The sequence below is a fragment of the Lissotriton vulgaris genome, chromosome 12 (assembly GCF_964263255.1).
Source record: "Lissotriton vulgaris chromosome 12, aLisVul1.2, whole genome shotgun sequence".
NCBI lineage: Eukaryota > Metazoa > Chordata > Amphibia > Caudata > Salamandridae > Lissotriton > Lissotriton vulgaris.
The window spans coordinates 717,289,715-717,307,770 of record NC_141700.1 but is presented as its reverse complement, the minus strand read 5'-3'; the positions used below and the strand labels follow the sequence as shown (position 1 = coordinate 717,307,770).

Genomic DNA, 18,056 nt, shown 5'->3' with positions numbered 1-18,056 from the left:
GGCACTCGGCTTCTCCTGGTGGGCCCGATGATGAAGCATGTCACCACCCAGGGTGGTGAGTGAGGGCTTCCAAGTAAACTCCTAATGATTTCCATGTGAATCACATAGGTTGATTACCTTCTCTGTTTTTGTGCTTATCCCCTTTTTTGACACTCTCCTGTTGTTTGACTGAAATTTACCTGGGGGACTGAGGGTGTCCCTTCCTTTTCCCTCAATCTCATATTGTTACTACTAATGATCATTTATGTCAGCATTTCTTTGCTCTCACTTGTGTATTTGGGCTGCTTTTGGTCTTGGGAATGGTTAACACTAATGGATGTTGTTACGGTGTGTTCAGGGAAAATAGGGGCTGTTGATGATGGCCCAAGAGTCATTCTGCTTTTATTCATCCCCACTTGTAGGTAACAGCTAATGTCCCCACTTTCACCACTCTTCGTTCTCCGAGACAACTAAATAAGTATGCCTGCTTTTGGTTATCTCAATACTTATATTATTCACATCTGTTCAATAGGCTACATATTACAGGTGGAGAATTACCAATTGGTGGTGGAACGACTCGTGCAGAGCAACTTTCCATCCTGGGAGCAGCTGCGGAACAAAGAATACATTAAAGAGACAAATTGTAGGTGAGTCATTTATAGCACATGTAAATGAGAGAAAAAAAGCAGAAGAATTCTCAGAACACTTACTACATACCCAAGACATGACACAGGCTGCTCTCCAAAAACGAAGCCGACTATATAATGGAGAAGATAAAGTCATTCCTCTTGGAAATGGGGGTTGAGAGAATGGAAGCATGTTCCTGCGAATTTGAAAGTAATGTCTGGGACATAGAGAGGAGCTCTGGGTACTGAGAAAGGAGCACTAGTATTCGATGGAGAGTAGGAGTGGTTGGAAGACGATCTCAACGTTTTGAGACATACGTGCTGAGGTCCGGTGGAAGGGGGCTTCAGCCACAGGCAAGGTAACATCTAAGAGTGGTACAGTCCAGGGAGTGTAAGTGGAACTATGGAGACTAGTAATGGAGCTTTGGAGACTGGAAAGGGTGCTTTGAAGACTTTAGAATGAGCATCAGGGATCAAGAAGGGATCTCTTGAATCTAGAAGTGGACGCTGTTGGTTCTGGGACAGGGGCACTATTGACTGCAAAGCAAGATTCAGGCACTGAAAGGGAGCCCTACGAACCAGTGGAGGAGATCATAATTCTCTGAACCAGGGGCTATGATGAGTACTGGAAAGGATTTGTTCTATACTTCGAAGAGAGAAGAGCCTGGAAGTGGACCCTTGTGTCTAGAAATGAAAGACTGAATGTATCCAATGACCGAGGAATCGAGAGGAGAGGAGAGGAGAATATGGGGTGAATGCTTTCAACTGTAGGTGACTGAAATCCTCCAATATTGGACTGAAACACCATTAATGGGATTGAACAAACAGAAGCATTGGAGAATTTCAATTAGACCAGGCAACCATTGGTGGAAAACCATGACCTAAGGGTGAAGCATTAACAGTGTGTGCCAGATTAAACCCTGTGGAGGCCCCCTAGCCAGATGAAAGTTCGAGGTCCCCCTCACAACTTTATCTCCTATTATGTTTTAGGTCTCGCCTAGGCAGTGCTGGCGCTGTCTCTTCGACACCTGCTGTATTCAGGATATGGGCAAAAAGCTCCGCCCACATTCCGGCAATCTTTTTAATTGGCTCCTGTCCCTGTCCTTTGTAATTGGTGGCTTTTCATTGGTCAATAGGGTTAGTTCCTCCTTAGATCCGCCTTGTCTCTTCTTGTAACCTCCCATGAGGACATCCCTTGTTACATGTGTTGTTGCTCCCTAGGTTTTAATTACAGCCTCTGAGCACTATTTTCTTAAAGGACCTCAGGCAGGACACATCTTGGTCCTAAGCATGGTAGGCAATGGTTACTTTACTCACTAGCACATCTCACATTTATATGAGACCTTCTATAAATGTCCCTTCAACAATTCCACACAGAGTACAACCTCATCCGAAATTAATATAATTATTATTTTGTCACATTTCAAAGCTACTAATTTCATATATGGACATAGCTATTTGAATGTACTCGTGCTACTGTCCTGAAAGTAATGCATTATGAGTATGGTGTATTTACCATATATTCTGCAGGGTGCAGTGCCATATGTGACCAAAAGAGGTTCCATGGGACCTCTTTTGGCCACATATGGTGCTGCCCCCTACAACATGGCTCGGTAAAAAACATGTTCATTTATAATACCAATAACTTCAAATTTGCAGGGTGCAGTACTATATGTGGCAAAAGGAGGTCCAATGGGCTCTGTTTTGGCCACATATGGTATTGCACCCTGCAACATGGCTAGATAAAAAATATTGACATTTATAATGCCAATAACTCCAACTGTAACAAATGCGAGACCGATTGGTCTCGCATTTGTTAAAGTTAGAGCTGTTGCAGTTGAAAATAACAATGTTTTTTACTTTTGCTTTTATATACCATTGGCAATAGTGCTATGCAGAAAATGTTTTTTTTTAATGCTTTTTATTTATACCACTGGTAATAGTGCTATGCTAATATTATAATAACTCCACTGCAAAAAAAAAACAAAAGTAAAAAACATTGTTATTTTCAAAGCTAACAGCTCTAACTTTATCAAATCCGAGACCTACTGCATTGCATATGCTTGTTAATTTCACCAACACGAACATTAAGTTGTGTGCATGTCTGCTGCTAGATGGAGATGACCATCACTACTGTACATTTCACATACATAGTTTGCACCAGATTTTTTTTTACAACCTGACAGCTGTCAGGAGATGAGCTTTTAAAAGACAAACTTTTATGTGAGTTGAATGCTTCTGGTTTATGTACTTTAAGTTGTTAATGGGTACATTACATTAATGCAGTATTTTCTCCATAGAGTCTTTAATTAGCATTTTTCGTGTCTTTGAGTTGATAAATTATTTATAAAGAAAGCTTGATTGGAATTTTCTTTCCAGATCAAATCAATATTATTTTGATGCATTGTCGTGGGGCCCATAGGCCGGTGCCTACTTTGTCTATTTGGTAACCCAGCACTAAGCATTCAGTACGTGTGATGCAAGTATTGCTGACTGGCTGGACGGATTGATGACCCTCAGGAGCTGGTTGGAAGCTTTGGACAAAGCAAAGGAGCATTAGTGGCACATTTAGAGCACCTGGCAAGTGATGTATCATTTTTTCCACTGTTCAGTTTAATTGGAATTTTTGCTTCAAAACCAGCAATTCTTGTTTTCAGTCTCTTCTCAATTGGGCCCCCTCTTTTCCACTGCCAATCCCATACTCTTCTTTTGACTTAATATGTGAAATAAAACAAATATGCTTTGATCATTGTGAATGAGGAATCTCTTTGTTGTTCATTTAAGCGGTATTCTGGCATCTAGAAAGTGCCAGGCCAGATATTATTCTGGTATGTGGTTCTGGCTGGTGTAAGATGTAGGATGCAGAGCAAATGATGATGAGGGTGCAGTTCAGTCGGCCTTATTCAGGGATAGCTTGGATCATTTTAGAGATGTTGGATGGCAATGTTTAGTCTTTTAGGGGGTCACTGACACTGGGAACAGGTAAGGGAATAATGGAATAAAGAGAGCTGATGAGCTGTACTTTATATCCCTGCACAGGTAAGTCACCCACCCAAAAGGTTATTGCCTGTAAGCTTCCTTTTCTTATACTGCATCAGTAGATCCACTACTATTCAGGGAGCTAACAATAGCCATTCTTATTTTTCTGGCTTTTATCATCCTTTGCGTAGAGTATACATCCAATTTTTCATTGATGATGCTGAGACTTTGGATGAGCCTTCAACCTCATCTCAGGCAAAGACAACAGACCCCATCCCAGTGGAGTCAGGAGAAACATCTAGGTCTTCCAACAATGAAGGTGACCTGAATCCTGCTCGAGAACCTCAAAAGGTAGACCAGGACGCTGACAGTAGTATGGGCCCTCCTAAGGCGAAGTCTGCAAGAATACAGGAAAAAGGACATAATACCCGAGCCATCATTCCAGGCCAGGTGACTGGTCAGCAGTGTGTGACTCGTCTGTTCATTGTGCTGCATAAGGAAGGTCTCCTACTCAGAAACTGTCCGCTCTCCCAACGAAGCAATGTTCCACGTGGCCAAAAGCAAAGCGGCTGCGCCAAGGCTGAGCTACAGCTGAGCTTTTATGCCCTTTCAGCCTGGATTGGAGAACCATGCCGGTGGTCTCACCTGGACAGTGTAAAAGGGATACCTGAAATAGAAGCCGCAGAGCAAGATTGGGACGAAAATACACCATTCCAGAAGGTAAATCTCACTTATTTCTATGTTATCGGAATAGGTGCCTAGATGACCCACTCTAATGTGCATGAGTGTGTGTTTGTGAATATATGATTTTGTGAAAATATGATTTACGGTGTTATTGCATACTAAATAATATTAAGAGAGCAAGTGAAAAGTCTGGCAAAGGTCAATTAAAAAACCTGTTTTCTCATTTGGCTGTCCGGATACAATGGAAACTCATGCAGGAGCAATAACATTGTGGCTACCTCAAGTGTTAAGGGATATTGCTGCTTTAGCATGCTAAGAGTTTTCCCATGTATCAGTTCCACAGTAACCTTACAGCACACAATAGTCCAAGTGTGAATTTTCTGCATTATAGGAACTTTTAATAATTTCATTGTTATCCTTTTGTTAGGCTGAGAATCCCAGGTGAATTGTTAAACACAGCAGCATTAAACCATGCACATTTTACTATTTAGCCTTTCCACTTCAGTGTTTGGGTCTCTGCTCCAGCAATTGAGGTTGAAACGATTATAATGTCCCTCCCCTCAGATTCCACCATACCTTAAATTTCCCTACCGAACTCTGTAGATGCTATTCCCTGACTGGATTCAGATCTTTTCATTATTTTTCACTGGTTTTGCAAGCATATGAATAGGGCTCCCAGTTGTCAGTTAAATATGGTTCTGATAAAACACCATATAAAGGATTATTTGCGTTTCAATAGAAATCGGGAAGCACCGAATGTTGCTGCACTTTTTCTGCTTTTGTGTCAAAGTAGTTTAGGTGCAGCCTCTACCTTTAATGGATTTTCTGTGTTGGATGCTCATGCTACAACCCACTTGGGCCATGGTGAGCTTCCTAATATTCCATTTTGATCATTTACAAGGTCTTTGGAACTCCTGAAATCCTTGTTGCTAGTTCCTCCCCTATTTTGGTAGCATGGTCAACCTCTTACGGCTTCAGCTCACTGCTCCCCGCACATCGCTGTACAGTGGCTAGCAGTTGCACAGCTCAGCTATGAGCGGGGTGTCTGCGCTAGGAAAGAGGTATCACCTTGATATCATCCTTCTTCACTGAGAGTGGGATGGAACTTTGCTTTGTGAAAGATCAGGTATCAGAATTGTAGAATTACAAATGACTGTGCGTAGGACACCTCTAGAATCAATGTCCTCCCATAAAATGCTGTACCCAACATTCTGTTGTTTTTAGCTTTGGTGTGTGAAAGTCTGAAAACATGTCTCTGGGAACCACATTCCCTATACACCACTTTATCAGTCATGTAATGGTCCAGAAGGGGTCCATGGCTAAACAGCTTTACCTCCAGTGCATACATTAACTTTAAAAATCTCAAGTTACCCTATAAGAGTTAGACAGTGCAGCTCACTGCTCAGAAACAGGATAAGGTAGCCCCTACTCTGTTTTCTAGCACACTCTGCAGACAGCATAATTTGAGCAAAAACAAGTGCATGGACCTGTTATGGTCCTGCACGTCCAAGTAGCATGTGTTCTTGAAACAGCCCAAGGATCACTAAGTTCAGCTTTCATTCCTACTGCTTCCAGGTCAAAATGAAGCTGGTAACGTATCGTACCAAAACTATGTCTGATAGTCCGCAACATCACCTGTCCAGGTTTGTGTTTATGTTGAACAATCAGATATTGGTCAGGTTAACATCAACATCTACCCAGTGTAGCAGATAAGTAATATAAGGAGGAAGAAGTAGAGAGCACCTACTCCCTAGTCTCTTGCTATCATCTCCACTAATTGCACTGTATGACAGTTGCATATCTTCAAACTCCTGTGAAAGAGCCATTAGGTTTCTTGACATCCAGGTACTTATGATAGGGGTGAGGAACAAAAAAATTCCTGAACCTAGAGACACAACCTGTATTGACTGCAGCAACTCCCCTGCTGCCTATTTCCCAGCTGGCCTGGGAACTTCCTCAGACTGCCTGGCCAGTTCTGGTGGTGCAGTTACTCCACGTTTGATGTAGCATGAGTTTTTTCTCAGTGCTATCTATATACTTTGTGGATAGTTAGCGACCTTTTGCAGACCATTGACAGAAAAATCCTAGAAGAAAGCACACACTGATTCAAGGTCTTTGATGCTATGTTTTGGTTGGTGTGTGCACCTGCAAAACCTTATTTCTGACAGAGTTTCGGATTTCAAACTGCAGATTACACACCTTTTGAATATTCACAGACACCACACTGGATCCGGAAGGTTTAGTAGCATTTCCCTGGTGCGCCGGCATGTGGCATTGCGCGGCTCTCCATCAGATTGGTCCCTCCCCAGATGTGAAGTATGGGCCACAAAATCTTTGCCATCCCTGTGCACTGACATCAGTTCCTTTTTTTCATGCCTTTCGACTGGCAAATAGAGCTTCTGTATCCTGTCCTTCTGAGAGAATTATTCTCTGAAAATCTCTAGAAAGTTCTATTGAAGTGCATAGATATGTCCCAAACTAACAGGGTTCATGCTGTATCAAGGCTGTCACTGACAGATAGCGTGACTGACACCCACGCCGTCTGCTAGTGGTACCTTGGTTCCACACATGCTTTTGGTGCGTGAATATGAATTGGAAGGCCATTCATGACCAAGAAGCAAAACTCACAGTCGCCGTATTTCGCAAGACTAGGAAGTGGTCCCAGTTGAGGTCAAGGGTGCGTGCACTCTCTTTTCCCAGAGTCTACTCCATTAACTGAATGTCATCGAGATCGCAGGAATCGTGTACGTTCAAGAAAGCTAAAAAAAAACACAAGAAATCCCCAAAAAGGGATCTTCAGTGTGGCGCTACTCCCATCACTTGAAGGCGATAGTGCCCCTCAACTGCAGCTCAGAGTCAAATTCTCTCTCGAGTGTGGCTCCACTGACTCTAATCCTGGTGCAGCACTCTTCTTGGCGCCACGTTCAGTGCTGCCCACGGCACTGTGACTGGCACTACTGACAACACCATTTCTGGAGTTACTGATGCCGGGAACAGAGCCAATGGTTTTGACAGAGTCCAAGGCCCACATGCCCCCATCCAGACCTACACAGCATGCCCACTCAGAATGAACCTGATACCTATACCTCATATTATGATGATGGGGACAATGAAGAAGATGACCAATATGATGATGAGAATCTTTTTGACAACCTCCTGGATGTCCATATGGCCTGGACACCTCACCAGACACTAGGGTTTCTTTTATCACAAAAAGAAGAGGGATCAACAATGATTAATTAAAAGAAAAGTTTCTAAGAGTGAGTAAAGGAAAAAGCACCATGCTTTTAAAACTGCCTTCACACACAGCAAGCTGTGTCATGCTTCATCATAGGGCTGCTAACACACCTCTGTGTTTACCCAACACTGGAGTTGGAGCAATAGGGAGGGGAAGACAAATACAACATACAGTGAAGAGTCAGTGGAAACTCAAAGGTACGAAAATAGTGCAGGATCAGTGGTACTAAAAGCTGGTCCCAGGGGATCCTCGTTACAATTTTAATATTAGGTCCCCTGTCCAGGATTTAAAAAGAAATCGTGGATGCTAGGTAGAGGAACTTATTATGAGACTCCACCTGCTCCACACTGCATAAGTGTCGACATGTTTCAGCCGGCAATTGACAGTGCCCCGTCTTTCTACAGGACTCTCACCTCTAGGAACCTCGGTGACCCCCTTGACCTTCTACCAATTCAGAAGTGAGCAAAGGGGAATATCACCTTTCAAAAGAGCCCTTCACTTTGTGAAGGGAACCTGTACGTATAACTACAAAAACAAAAAACAGGCACATGACAATGTCAATGGCCCTGGCTTGTATTCATATACAACGTAACAACTGACATACATCAATCTGAAAACACAGATTGTTTGGTGCCCAACTTCCTATAATTCTAACCACACTCTTAAAAAACCTGGGGCTGGCCTCAACCACACTGATGTCTGAATCTTGTGATAGGGGGTGCTCTATTAATGTAGTGCCCCCAGCCTGGTTGATTGGCCATTACCACCAATTCTATACATGGTACCGGATTAATGCCATGTTAAATATCCAGTATATAATAATCCATCTCAGAAATCCAAGTAAGCTAAGAAGAGACTTGAGAGACACCACTGCCCTCCAAGCTACTGTAACCCACCACTTACCAATTAATATTAGTGAAAAACTCGAAATGGCAGGGAGGGGAACCGCTTCCTATTAGCACTCTCTGAAAAGGAAGCAAAAAGACTAATTAAAAACACCACTCCCGATCTCGTTAATATCAATATGGGGCTTGTTTGACATATTTATTACGGAGCCTGTAGATGCATATTCTCTTTATGTTAATTATCCTCATCAATCACATGCGCCACCCGAGATGTGTCTTGTAACCCAACATCCGTTAACCAAAGCTGGACCTTACTCTGCGGTACTTTGCCATTCGTGATACTCACATGGCTTAACCCCGTTTTTTCATTCCGTCCCTTTTAGGCAATAGAACTTAGCTCTCTGCCAAACCGTGTTGATTTAAAGAGGACCTGACTGATAGTACATGCTCTCGCCCCTTGAACCCAATGCCGGTATCTGTGCCTACTCGAGTTAAAAAAAAAAACAGAGTTTGCACCCAAACACCATCAAGTGTATCCGACCCCCTTTGGCCCGTTTCAATTGCTCACTCCGGCGTCCTCACACTAACTTACTGCTACCGAGGTAAGCTGTTGGCAGACTCAATCGTCTCTCCAGTCCGCCATGTAGCACATTTCCTCATTGTCAGAACGTCTCGCTTAACACCTTGGCTGCTAGTGGTTTTCCCTTCCTGCGCTGACATTCCTTGAATCTCTCTATTCATGACGAGCTCAGCTCGTCATAAGCACAGCTCAACTGTGCCTCATGACGAGCTGAGCTCGTCATGAGCATGGAAGGGGTTAAAGAGGTGTAACCACGCCCCCAAACAAACGTAGGACACCACGAAGGGAGCGTCAGTCTAACCGAAGCTCCCCAAACACTAGAGCGCTAACCCCTCCGCGCCTTCAGACAATTATGGCATCCATTTAAATACATATTGCTCGTGATAAAGTGCATAATGGCCCTTACAGCGCCTAACTCATCTGCCATAGGCTTTCTTTCCCAAATCTGGCAATGGTTACAGAATACACTTATAAGGAGGGCAGCTAAGCTTCTTGTCCTTACTCTTTCCTCCCTAAAAGTCAGGACAAATGCTCTCACTGAGGTTCTTCACCTGGGGCAAACCAGCTAGGAACCTTTGCTTCCATTTAGTGAGGCTCTAATCGATGTTCTGGTGGGCACCTGGGCAACAACAGAACCTTGCCTTCCAGATAATTGACAGGTAGTAAGGCAGCATAGGCCTGCTCCCAGAGATGCACACTTCCAGCTGCTAGACCCCACTCTGGAGAGGCTAGTGGTTCAGGCATCCACTAGCAGAGTGAGCCCATACGCTTTCCATATCACCCCACCTGATAGAGAATGGAAGAGGATAGAGACATTTGTAAAACAAATGTTCTTCTCTACCAGCCTTGCCCTAAGGTCCAGAAATATACCAAACCGCTGGGTGGGTATGTACATGTGCTGTGGGTCAGAGTGGCAGATGTCTTGCCAGCTCTCCCAGACTAAATCGTCCCAACAATGGCAAGGCTTATCTTGGATGATAACGACGCAGAGAAATACTCAATTTGCTTTTGTGTGAACACTGGGTAGGATAGTCAGCACCAGTGTGGTGCTTCAGTGTCATGCCTCTATTTGTTCCACTGGCTTTTAATGTGAAGTGCAACAGTCCCTCCTGGACATTCGCTTTGACAGATCTAGGGTGTGTTGATGCAAAGGCGGACTCAGCCCTTGAAAAATTGAAGGAGAGCAAGCCCACCACCCACACTTCCACACTTCTGGCTTTGCTCTACCGGTTCGACAGTTCCCCTAGCAACTGTTCCCCGTACAAGGCTTTGGTAGGGGCTACCATAACAGAGGACAACAATGCTCATCTCAGCAGCAACAGGAAACCTCTACTCCAGTCGAGGTACAGGTCTTGGAGCAGGTTGACAGCATCTAGGCTCCCAGGAGCAAAACACTACTCAAACCCAAACCCCATCCCATGCCCTCGCAGCTGGCGCAAAACCTCTTTAATTTGATCTCCGTGGCCCATGACATCATGTCACCTTTCAGTTCCGGGCTGGAGAAGCATCAGTTTCAATCAATGGGTGCTCCAGATCATAGAATACATGGATACCCCCTTTCCTTTCTGTTTTACTCCCCGAACATGCCACTCAAATCACAGGACCTCTCAGAGGACCAATTGTCTAAACTCCAAGGAAAGGTTAGGCTCTCTTAGCCAAGAGAACAATAGAGAGGGTGGTACTGGATGTTACTCCTGTTATTTGCTGGTGCTGAAAAAGAACAGCTACCTTCTTCCCATTCTCGACCTTTGCCCTCTGAACTTCTTCCTGCAAAAGGATAAGCACAAATGTTATCTGTCCTAGATCTAGAGGAGGCTGACTTCCATATCCCTTTCCTGAGGTGTCACAGACACTACTTTCAGTTTCAGGTAGGCCACAAGCACTTTCAGTTCTATCTGCTGCCTTACGCCATGAGGTTGGAAATACCAGCCATCCCATACCACGTGTATTGGCTACTGAAGACGGGCTCGCCTCAAGCAGTCATGAGCTGACGACAGATGACCTGTCAGCATTATTGGGCTTTCCATTAGTGTGCAGAAGTCTCACCTGACTCCTACACAGTGACTCACCTTCATTGGAGCCACCCTGGATACACTGGACTTCCAAGCCTTCCCTCTGCCTCCAGGACATTTCGACTATGATCCTGATGTTTCATTCCTTAGCATTGGTCTCAGTGAGAGCAACTACTTGGCCTCTGGGTCTCTTGTCCTCATGCATCCTGCTTGAGGACGACTCCAGGTGGCAGATGCAGGCTGTTGATAGGATCTGAAATCTCAGTCGGCTCGCCAATAAGGTGACCTTTCAGATTCCATTCAGTGTTGTAGGGCACTGTGAAAGACCTATAGTGGTGACTGACTGCAATTGATTCGACATTAGACCCTCTCCGTACCCCACCCAGAGCTAACAGTTGTGATGGATACATTGTCACTGGGTTGGGGAAGTCATCAAGAAGAGGTGGAGATGAGAGGTCTCTGGTTTCCAGCAGAAGCTCGCTCACACAACAACTTGTTAGAGTTGCAAGCAAATCAGCTTGGCACTTAAGGTGTTCCACCCGACCATCAAGGGAGAACGGGTGCAAGCGCTCATGGCCAACACTACCCTCATATGGAACTGCAACACGCAGTGCGGTGTAGGGCCATTGGTCCTGTGTCAAGAGGATCTTTGCCTCCTGGCAGGATCTTTAAACACTAAAACGGACAAACTTGGCCACCTTTGCCTTGTGGATCACAAACCTAGCTTGATCTATTTGCCACCGCAGAGAACGCGCAGTGTTCAAGCTTTTGTGCATTTGAATTCCCAAGGCAGTCCTCCTTTGGAGATGTAATTCGACTTCTCTGCGGCTCAGGACTCCTGTACGCCTCTCTGCCCCGTCCTCTCCTGCCCAGAGTACTGAAAAAGAATGAGAGATCAGACCCAAGGCATCCTAATGGCTCTGGACTAGGCAAGGAGAATGTGGTACACAGAAGTTCTGGCATGAACACATGCCCTCTGATCCGGCTGCTACCACAATAGGACCTCCTGGTGCATCAGCAGAGTTGAGTTTTACACCTGAGTCTGCACAACCTACACTTTCATGCGTGGACATTGTGCAGTGACGGTTAAATGCTTGCAATGTTCCCCCTGACGTGATTGGTGTCATCTTGGCAGTCCAGTTTCCATCTACCAACGCTTGTGTTGTCTGGTGTCCTTCCTGTAACATCCCACACCTGGCTGTGCAGTCAAAGGGTTACCTGTCAGCCCTTTTGGCCTTCTTACTTTTACCAGATGGGTCATCCTTATTCAATTCACCCATTATGATATGCTTTTGAAGAGACTGATCTACATGTTACCACTAACACTCTTTGTGATGCCGCAGGGGGACCTTCATTTGAGTCTAACTTATCTACTGTGCACAGTTGTTCACTTTGCCTTCTAACTTTCAAGAAGACATTCCTCATCACCATAACTTCAGCTAAGCGAGTGAGTGAACTGCAGCATTGTCTGTGGTACCTCCTAAACTTTGCTTTTCCCACAGAAATTGGTCCTCTGGACAAATGGAGCATTCCTTCTTAAGGTAGCCACACCCCTTTCCCGAAGGGCAGTCCATCAACTTGCCAGCGTCCTATGCACCACCTCATCCCTTGCAAGGAGGAAGAACATGTTCATCACTTCAATCTAATGAGGGCACATTGCTTCTATGTTGATTGGGCCAAAGATTATTAATAGGATGTAAAGTTTTTGTTGGTGTCTCAGGAGCTAAAAAAGGCAAAATGCTACAAAAGAGAACCATCTCTTGATGGGTTGTATTATGCTTTGAGATTTGCTTTGGGATGGGCAGGAAGCAGCCACCAGAAAAGTAAAAGTAGAAGACCATTAGTCAGGAGTGTGAGGGAACAGCTCAAGATTCCTGCAGAGGGATCTGCATTCGCAGCGCCTATTGCCCAAAGTGTGCCATGGGTAATTAATTAATCGGCCCTACACATAGTGGTTTTTTTTGCAAGTTTTATTACAATGAAACCAAAAATTTTATTCTCCCGATTTTAAGGCGTCACAATTTTACTCAATGTAGGGTGGCACTGTGTTTCTTAAAAGCACTTTATGACCCCTTTGTGAGCTTCTCAATAGCCTGTTTCTTGTGGGCATGCATGAGCAGGCGTAAGATCTGGGAATCCCTCAATTAATAAGTGGAACAACTAAAAATCTGTAGTCAAAGGGTGGGGGCCCTAGCCATTAGAATTGTCTATTGCGTACGATTTGCCCATGCATGACTGTACATAATGTTTGTACTAATGGAGCTCACTTGTGAAATTAAGCTTTCCGAATTGATGTTAACTGTTTTTAAACTATGGTTTTATGTAGCCCCTTTTATAACGGTGTGTGATTTACCTGATGAACTGTTGCTTTTATGATCGAATAAAGACTAAGAGCTGAACTGAATTAATGGAGTCTATTCAATAATTGAGTTCTAGATCAATGAAAAGTTGCAGGGTTACAATAAAAAAATTAAAATAGGCTATACAGAATAAATGCCATGAAGGCTCTTTGATGTAGAGTTATATACAGATTATGTAAAAATCTGAAATTGTTTTAAGTACAAATGAGCATTAAAATCAGAAAATGATTAGGCAGCATACCTAGCAGCACCAAAGAAAGCTTCTAAAAACTTGAGCTCATCCCAAAAATCAAGGATTTTTTTCCCCAAAATCAAGGATTTTTTTCCCCCAAATCAAGGATTTTTTATACACCATTCTTGCATATAACATTATAATTACTGCACATTCATCATGATGTGAGCAAACATATTTATTTCTTCAGCAAATCAAAACACAAGTAAAATAAATGTAATGACCTTAACGCATAAGCACTATCCCATTATCTTAAATAACTATCCACCACCCTCTATGCTAATGTCATCTGGAAATGTTTGAACAAATATGAAAAATTTGGCAATAAGACTTTCTTCGAATGAATAGGTCGAGTGAATAAACAGAAAACATTGCTACATGTAACAATGTTACATCAGCAATATAAAAGATTTACAGTGAGTAGAATAATGGCATCATTGGAAATAAATTATTATGACTTCAGCTTGATTGCTTGCTGTGGAGCCTGAGTGGGGAGCATGTGCACTTTGGGTAAATACGAGTGAGTGACAAGATGGATTCCATCTTTTTCAAGATGCCGTTTTAAACAGAAATATGGCCTAACTAATAAACATTAATAAATACACTTCTATACATCCTCGGAAGTTAGTTTCAAATTCAATTATACTAATTCAAACTAAATATGTAAAGTCAAGTGTAAAAATCATAGTACACATTACAAATCCTCCTCTTGATGTAATATTTTTTATAGTCACTACAACAATTAATAAAACTTCATATTAATCATGAATTTATACAGATTGCATCACGTACTGTTTCTTTCCGGGATATTACACCATCATATTTAGTTGCTTGTAAACTTGATCCATGATATTCTCCATCTCATATTCTTTGTTCATTTTTTTCTTTAATCATCTCTTTTCATTTTCATGCCAAAATCTTTCAACCTGACAACCAGAATTTTTAGCAAGAGAAACAAAACAATTGCATACATTATTATTACTATTTACTGGGGTTTTAAACTAGTACAGGGGTATTAAATGTAAAGTTCCTCCATCAAAATGATCAATCTATTCACCAACCTTGCTTAAACCCTTCCCTATCTCATTAACCCAGGAAAAAAACAGTCTCCCAAACCCCATCATCTTCTAAAACGTGAATTTCACGAAAGATATTAGTTATGTTATATAAGGGCTACTTTCAGGTATGAAAGAAGAGAACCTTTTAGCTTTCATTACCTTACAAACACCGCCTTCCTTCGTAGTGCTAAACGGTGCATTACCAGTGCTCTAATAGCAATTAGTTCAAGCTTAATTGGGTTAAAGTGCCAGCAGTGATTAAAGCAAGTCTGTCCACCAATAGAGACAAATGTCTAGTTTTCACATCATTCACCTATGGGGAAATAATAGCACCTAATGTATCTAAAACTATGTATCCAAACACATATTTTTCTCTACTCAAACCAACTACTACATCTATTCCACTCATACGATAGACTCTAGTAAACACTGAAGCAACATAACATCGAACCCAATTATGGAGCAAATTGATATAAGCATTCTTACCACAAACATAATAAATTCCTCCAAATCGAATCCTCACCAATCTAGTAATCCCCACCACTTACATCATAACTTCTTTCACATTCATTTTCTCTCTCAAATTCTGCCTTGCCATCTCTCAAAGGGTCACAACGCACCATACACATTTTACCTTTCCTTTCCTGTTCCATTCTCAATTTAGGATGTAAATTTGACAATCTAAATACTTCTTCTTTAATCTGTCCCCTTATTCCTATTTCATCTCTCCTTGCTCTCGCAATCTTTGCTCTTCTCTTATTGTATGCCTTAAGAAACTATTGCTCCCCATACTAATTTTTAGAGAAAATAAATTCATTGATATTAAATTTACTACCGACAATACAGGAAAGACTATGAGATTAGAAGTTGCATATAGGTAGAACTCTCGCCTGCAAAAGAAGGAAGAAAGGTACATACAAAGCAGTTTTTAATATTCATGATCTCCACATACTCTATCAACATTTTAGCGTAAATATGATCTTGAAATCCAGTTACTAAGCTTTCCCTACATGTCAGTGAATTCTTTTTCAATTCATTATGTACTATAGGTAATTAAATTCTTGTTGAGCCACATCCCACTGGAGAGAGTAGGCCAACTAAGACTATTAGTATCTTTAATAGGACAACTAAAATAATAATTTGACAGCATTTGCTGTATTCCATTGAGACTGAAAACACAAATTTTCATCAAGCTCCAAATATGAAACTCAAATTGTCTTTAAAACAATAATAGGTTTTTTCTTATTTCTTTGAAACAATAATCAAAATAAACTTCTGAATAATCAGTTTTTGTTTATTTTCTCATAAGTTAATTTCAGTTCATGCTCTCAAAATCTTATTATATATTACACAGAAATGTGGCCTGACTAAAACACTTTAAAAATACACTTTGTACATCCTTGGAAGTTAGTTTCAAATCCAATGGTGTTAATCCAGTCTATATGTATGAAACCAAGTGTAAACATGATCTACAGATGTGTTGAAAAGAACCAGACACTTCCTCGCCCGCCGCAACTGTGAAGTATGCTGCGTGGTGGCAAGAGAAACATCTGACAACATGTATTTGAGAAAGAAGTGACCATCCAGAACATCCAGTGTGCATCCAGCAAGAGTCCATAAGAACTTTCTTACCTTAGCCTTGCAGACTGAACACAGGCTGGACACAGAAGCTGCGTGGCTGCAGTTAAGCCTAGTCTGGCTCTAAAGTTCTTTTACTGCAAGGGCAAACAAAAATGACAGCCTTCGTTTAGAAAATCAGAAGAATGAGCATAAGTGAGAGCTGTTCGGATCTTAACAAAAAGGAAGTCCTCATTGCTGGAGATCAGATGAGCGCTTTCTGTGGCCCAACTATCTATCTTATTGAAATATTCCATTGCTTTCCCACAAAAACTCTGAGTAGCTTTTGAGTATGGCAGTTTCTCCAGCTCCTTGCGTACTTCTATACTGTTTATGAGACATGCCTAATTCCATATTGAAGGTTACCTCTGATAACTGAGACAAAATAGGCAACATGCTTTTTTGCAAGGGATGAAAAATGTTACATTTGTAGTTTGAGCATGAAGCTGGAGATCTGCATTGTGCCCATCACAGAAGGAGCTTTCATGCCATCACACACTCAGCCATGTTTGGCATCTGCACATGCACTCTGAGGAGTTGTACATGAGTCAGTCGGGGTATCAGTATTCATCTTGGTATTGCCCAAGTAATGTGTAGCTTGCACGGATGCTATGGTGAAGTGCAGGCGCACCATCACAAATTACCTAGATTAACCATGTCCTCAATCCATTGTGGCCCCGGCGGCAGTAAGGAGTCACTTCCAGGTTTCTGTGGGTGATATCAGTATAAGATGCCTGAGCTTCAGAAATGGGTGTGTGGCTACAATGGGAGCTGGGTGGGAACTGTGCCTCTCTACCCTCTCTCAGTTCACACCCAGCCATATTTGTTTTTTCTCTTTTTGTTCACCCAGGATGCAGACGTCTCCTTTCGTTTAATTACTTCATGAGAGTACTTCTTTTCCCACTGGGGTCCCAGTAGATTCCGAGCTGTAATATAACCTCTCAGTCTGTGGTTGGTAGTTGGATAGAGGGGTGGGAAGTTATTCCTCCTTTTTGAGAGTGATTTTGGATAAGCATAGATATTATGTTTGTGTTTCACTGCTGATCTTCTGTGGTTAATGAGCTCAAGTGTGGTTTCCTTAGTGACACACGTTTGACAGAATTCTCTGTTTTGGTTACGACCTAGTTGCACTTCGTCAGCAGGTTTTTCTCTCTGCCTGTTTCCGGATACAAGTCTAAAAATATTATTTGCTTGATGCCTGGTCCCCAAAGACACCCACACTGAAACATTATTGAAAATAAACTAGGCAGCTGAATTTTTTAAGGCCACCGACTCTGCTTGGCTCCAGCTGTTTTTACCAAACAAGTGTTAGCAAATCCAATAGGTCTTGCTTATGAGAGCAATTGGTTTTGGCAATGTTTTGTACCGATTATTTTTAGACCTGCTGCACAGCAGCCATACTACTCTATACCTTGCCTACAAATCATTGCCAAAATCAGCAATGCCTATGTTGTACAGCATGAAAAAAAAGCAATGTCAGAGCCCATAGCCTCAAAGGTGAGACCTGTTGGCTTTACTAATGCCAGTAAGGTCTCAGCACAACACCTCTGTGATTCTGAATAGGGCAGTAAATCTTCCCATGCGTTAAAAAGAAAAAATGTATGGCAGTTGGTAAAAGAACATCCTATCACATAGAAAAAGCAATAGTGTGCATGAACATGTCTTAGTGAAAATACATTTGATATCAGATAACATCTGTTGCCAGAGTAAAAGCAGATAACATCTGTTCTTACAGTAAACATCCATTTCAAAGGAAAAAGGAATTATTTAAAGCATGTGTTGCATAACAAAACATAGTTACAAATGGCAAGAGTTTCAACAAGGACAACAAGAAAAAATAAAAGAA

The 18,056-nt window shown here is 42.2% G+C and overlaps 1 protein-coding gene across 1 annotated transcript in view; it reads left to right on the top strand.

Annotated features, from left to right (window-relative positions):
• Positions 1-18,056, top strand: part of CTC1 (CST telomere replication complex component 1) — a 167,800-nt gene that overhangs the window by 47,432 nt on the left and 102,312 nt on the right. The window contains exons 12-13 of the mRNA XM_086945964.1: positions 512-626; positions 3,776-4,304. Coding sequence (XP_086802090.1) covers positions 512-626; positions 3,776-4,304 — 644 coding nt within the window. The remainder of the gene's footprint in view (positions 1-511; positions 627-3,775; positions 4,305-18,056) is intronic.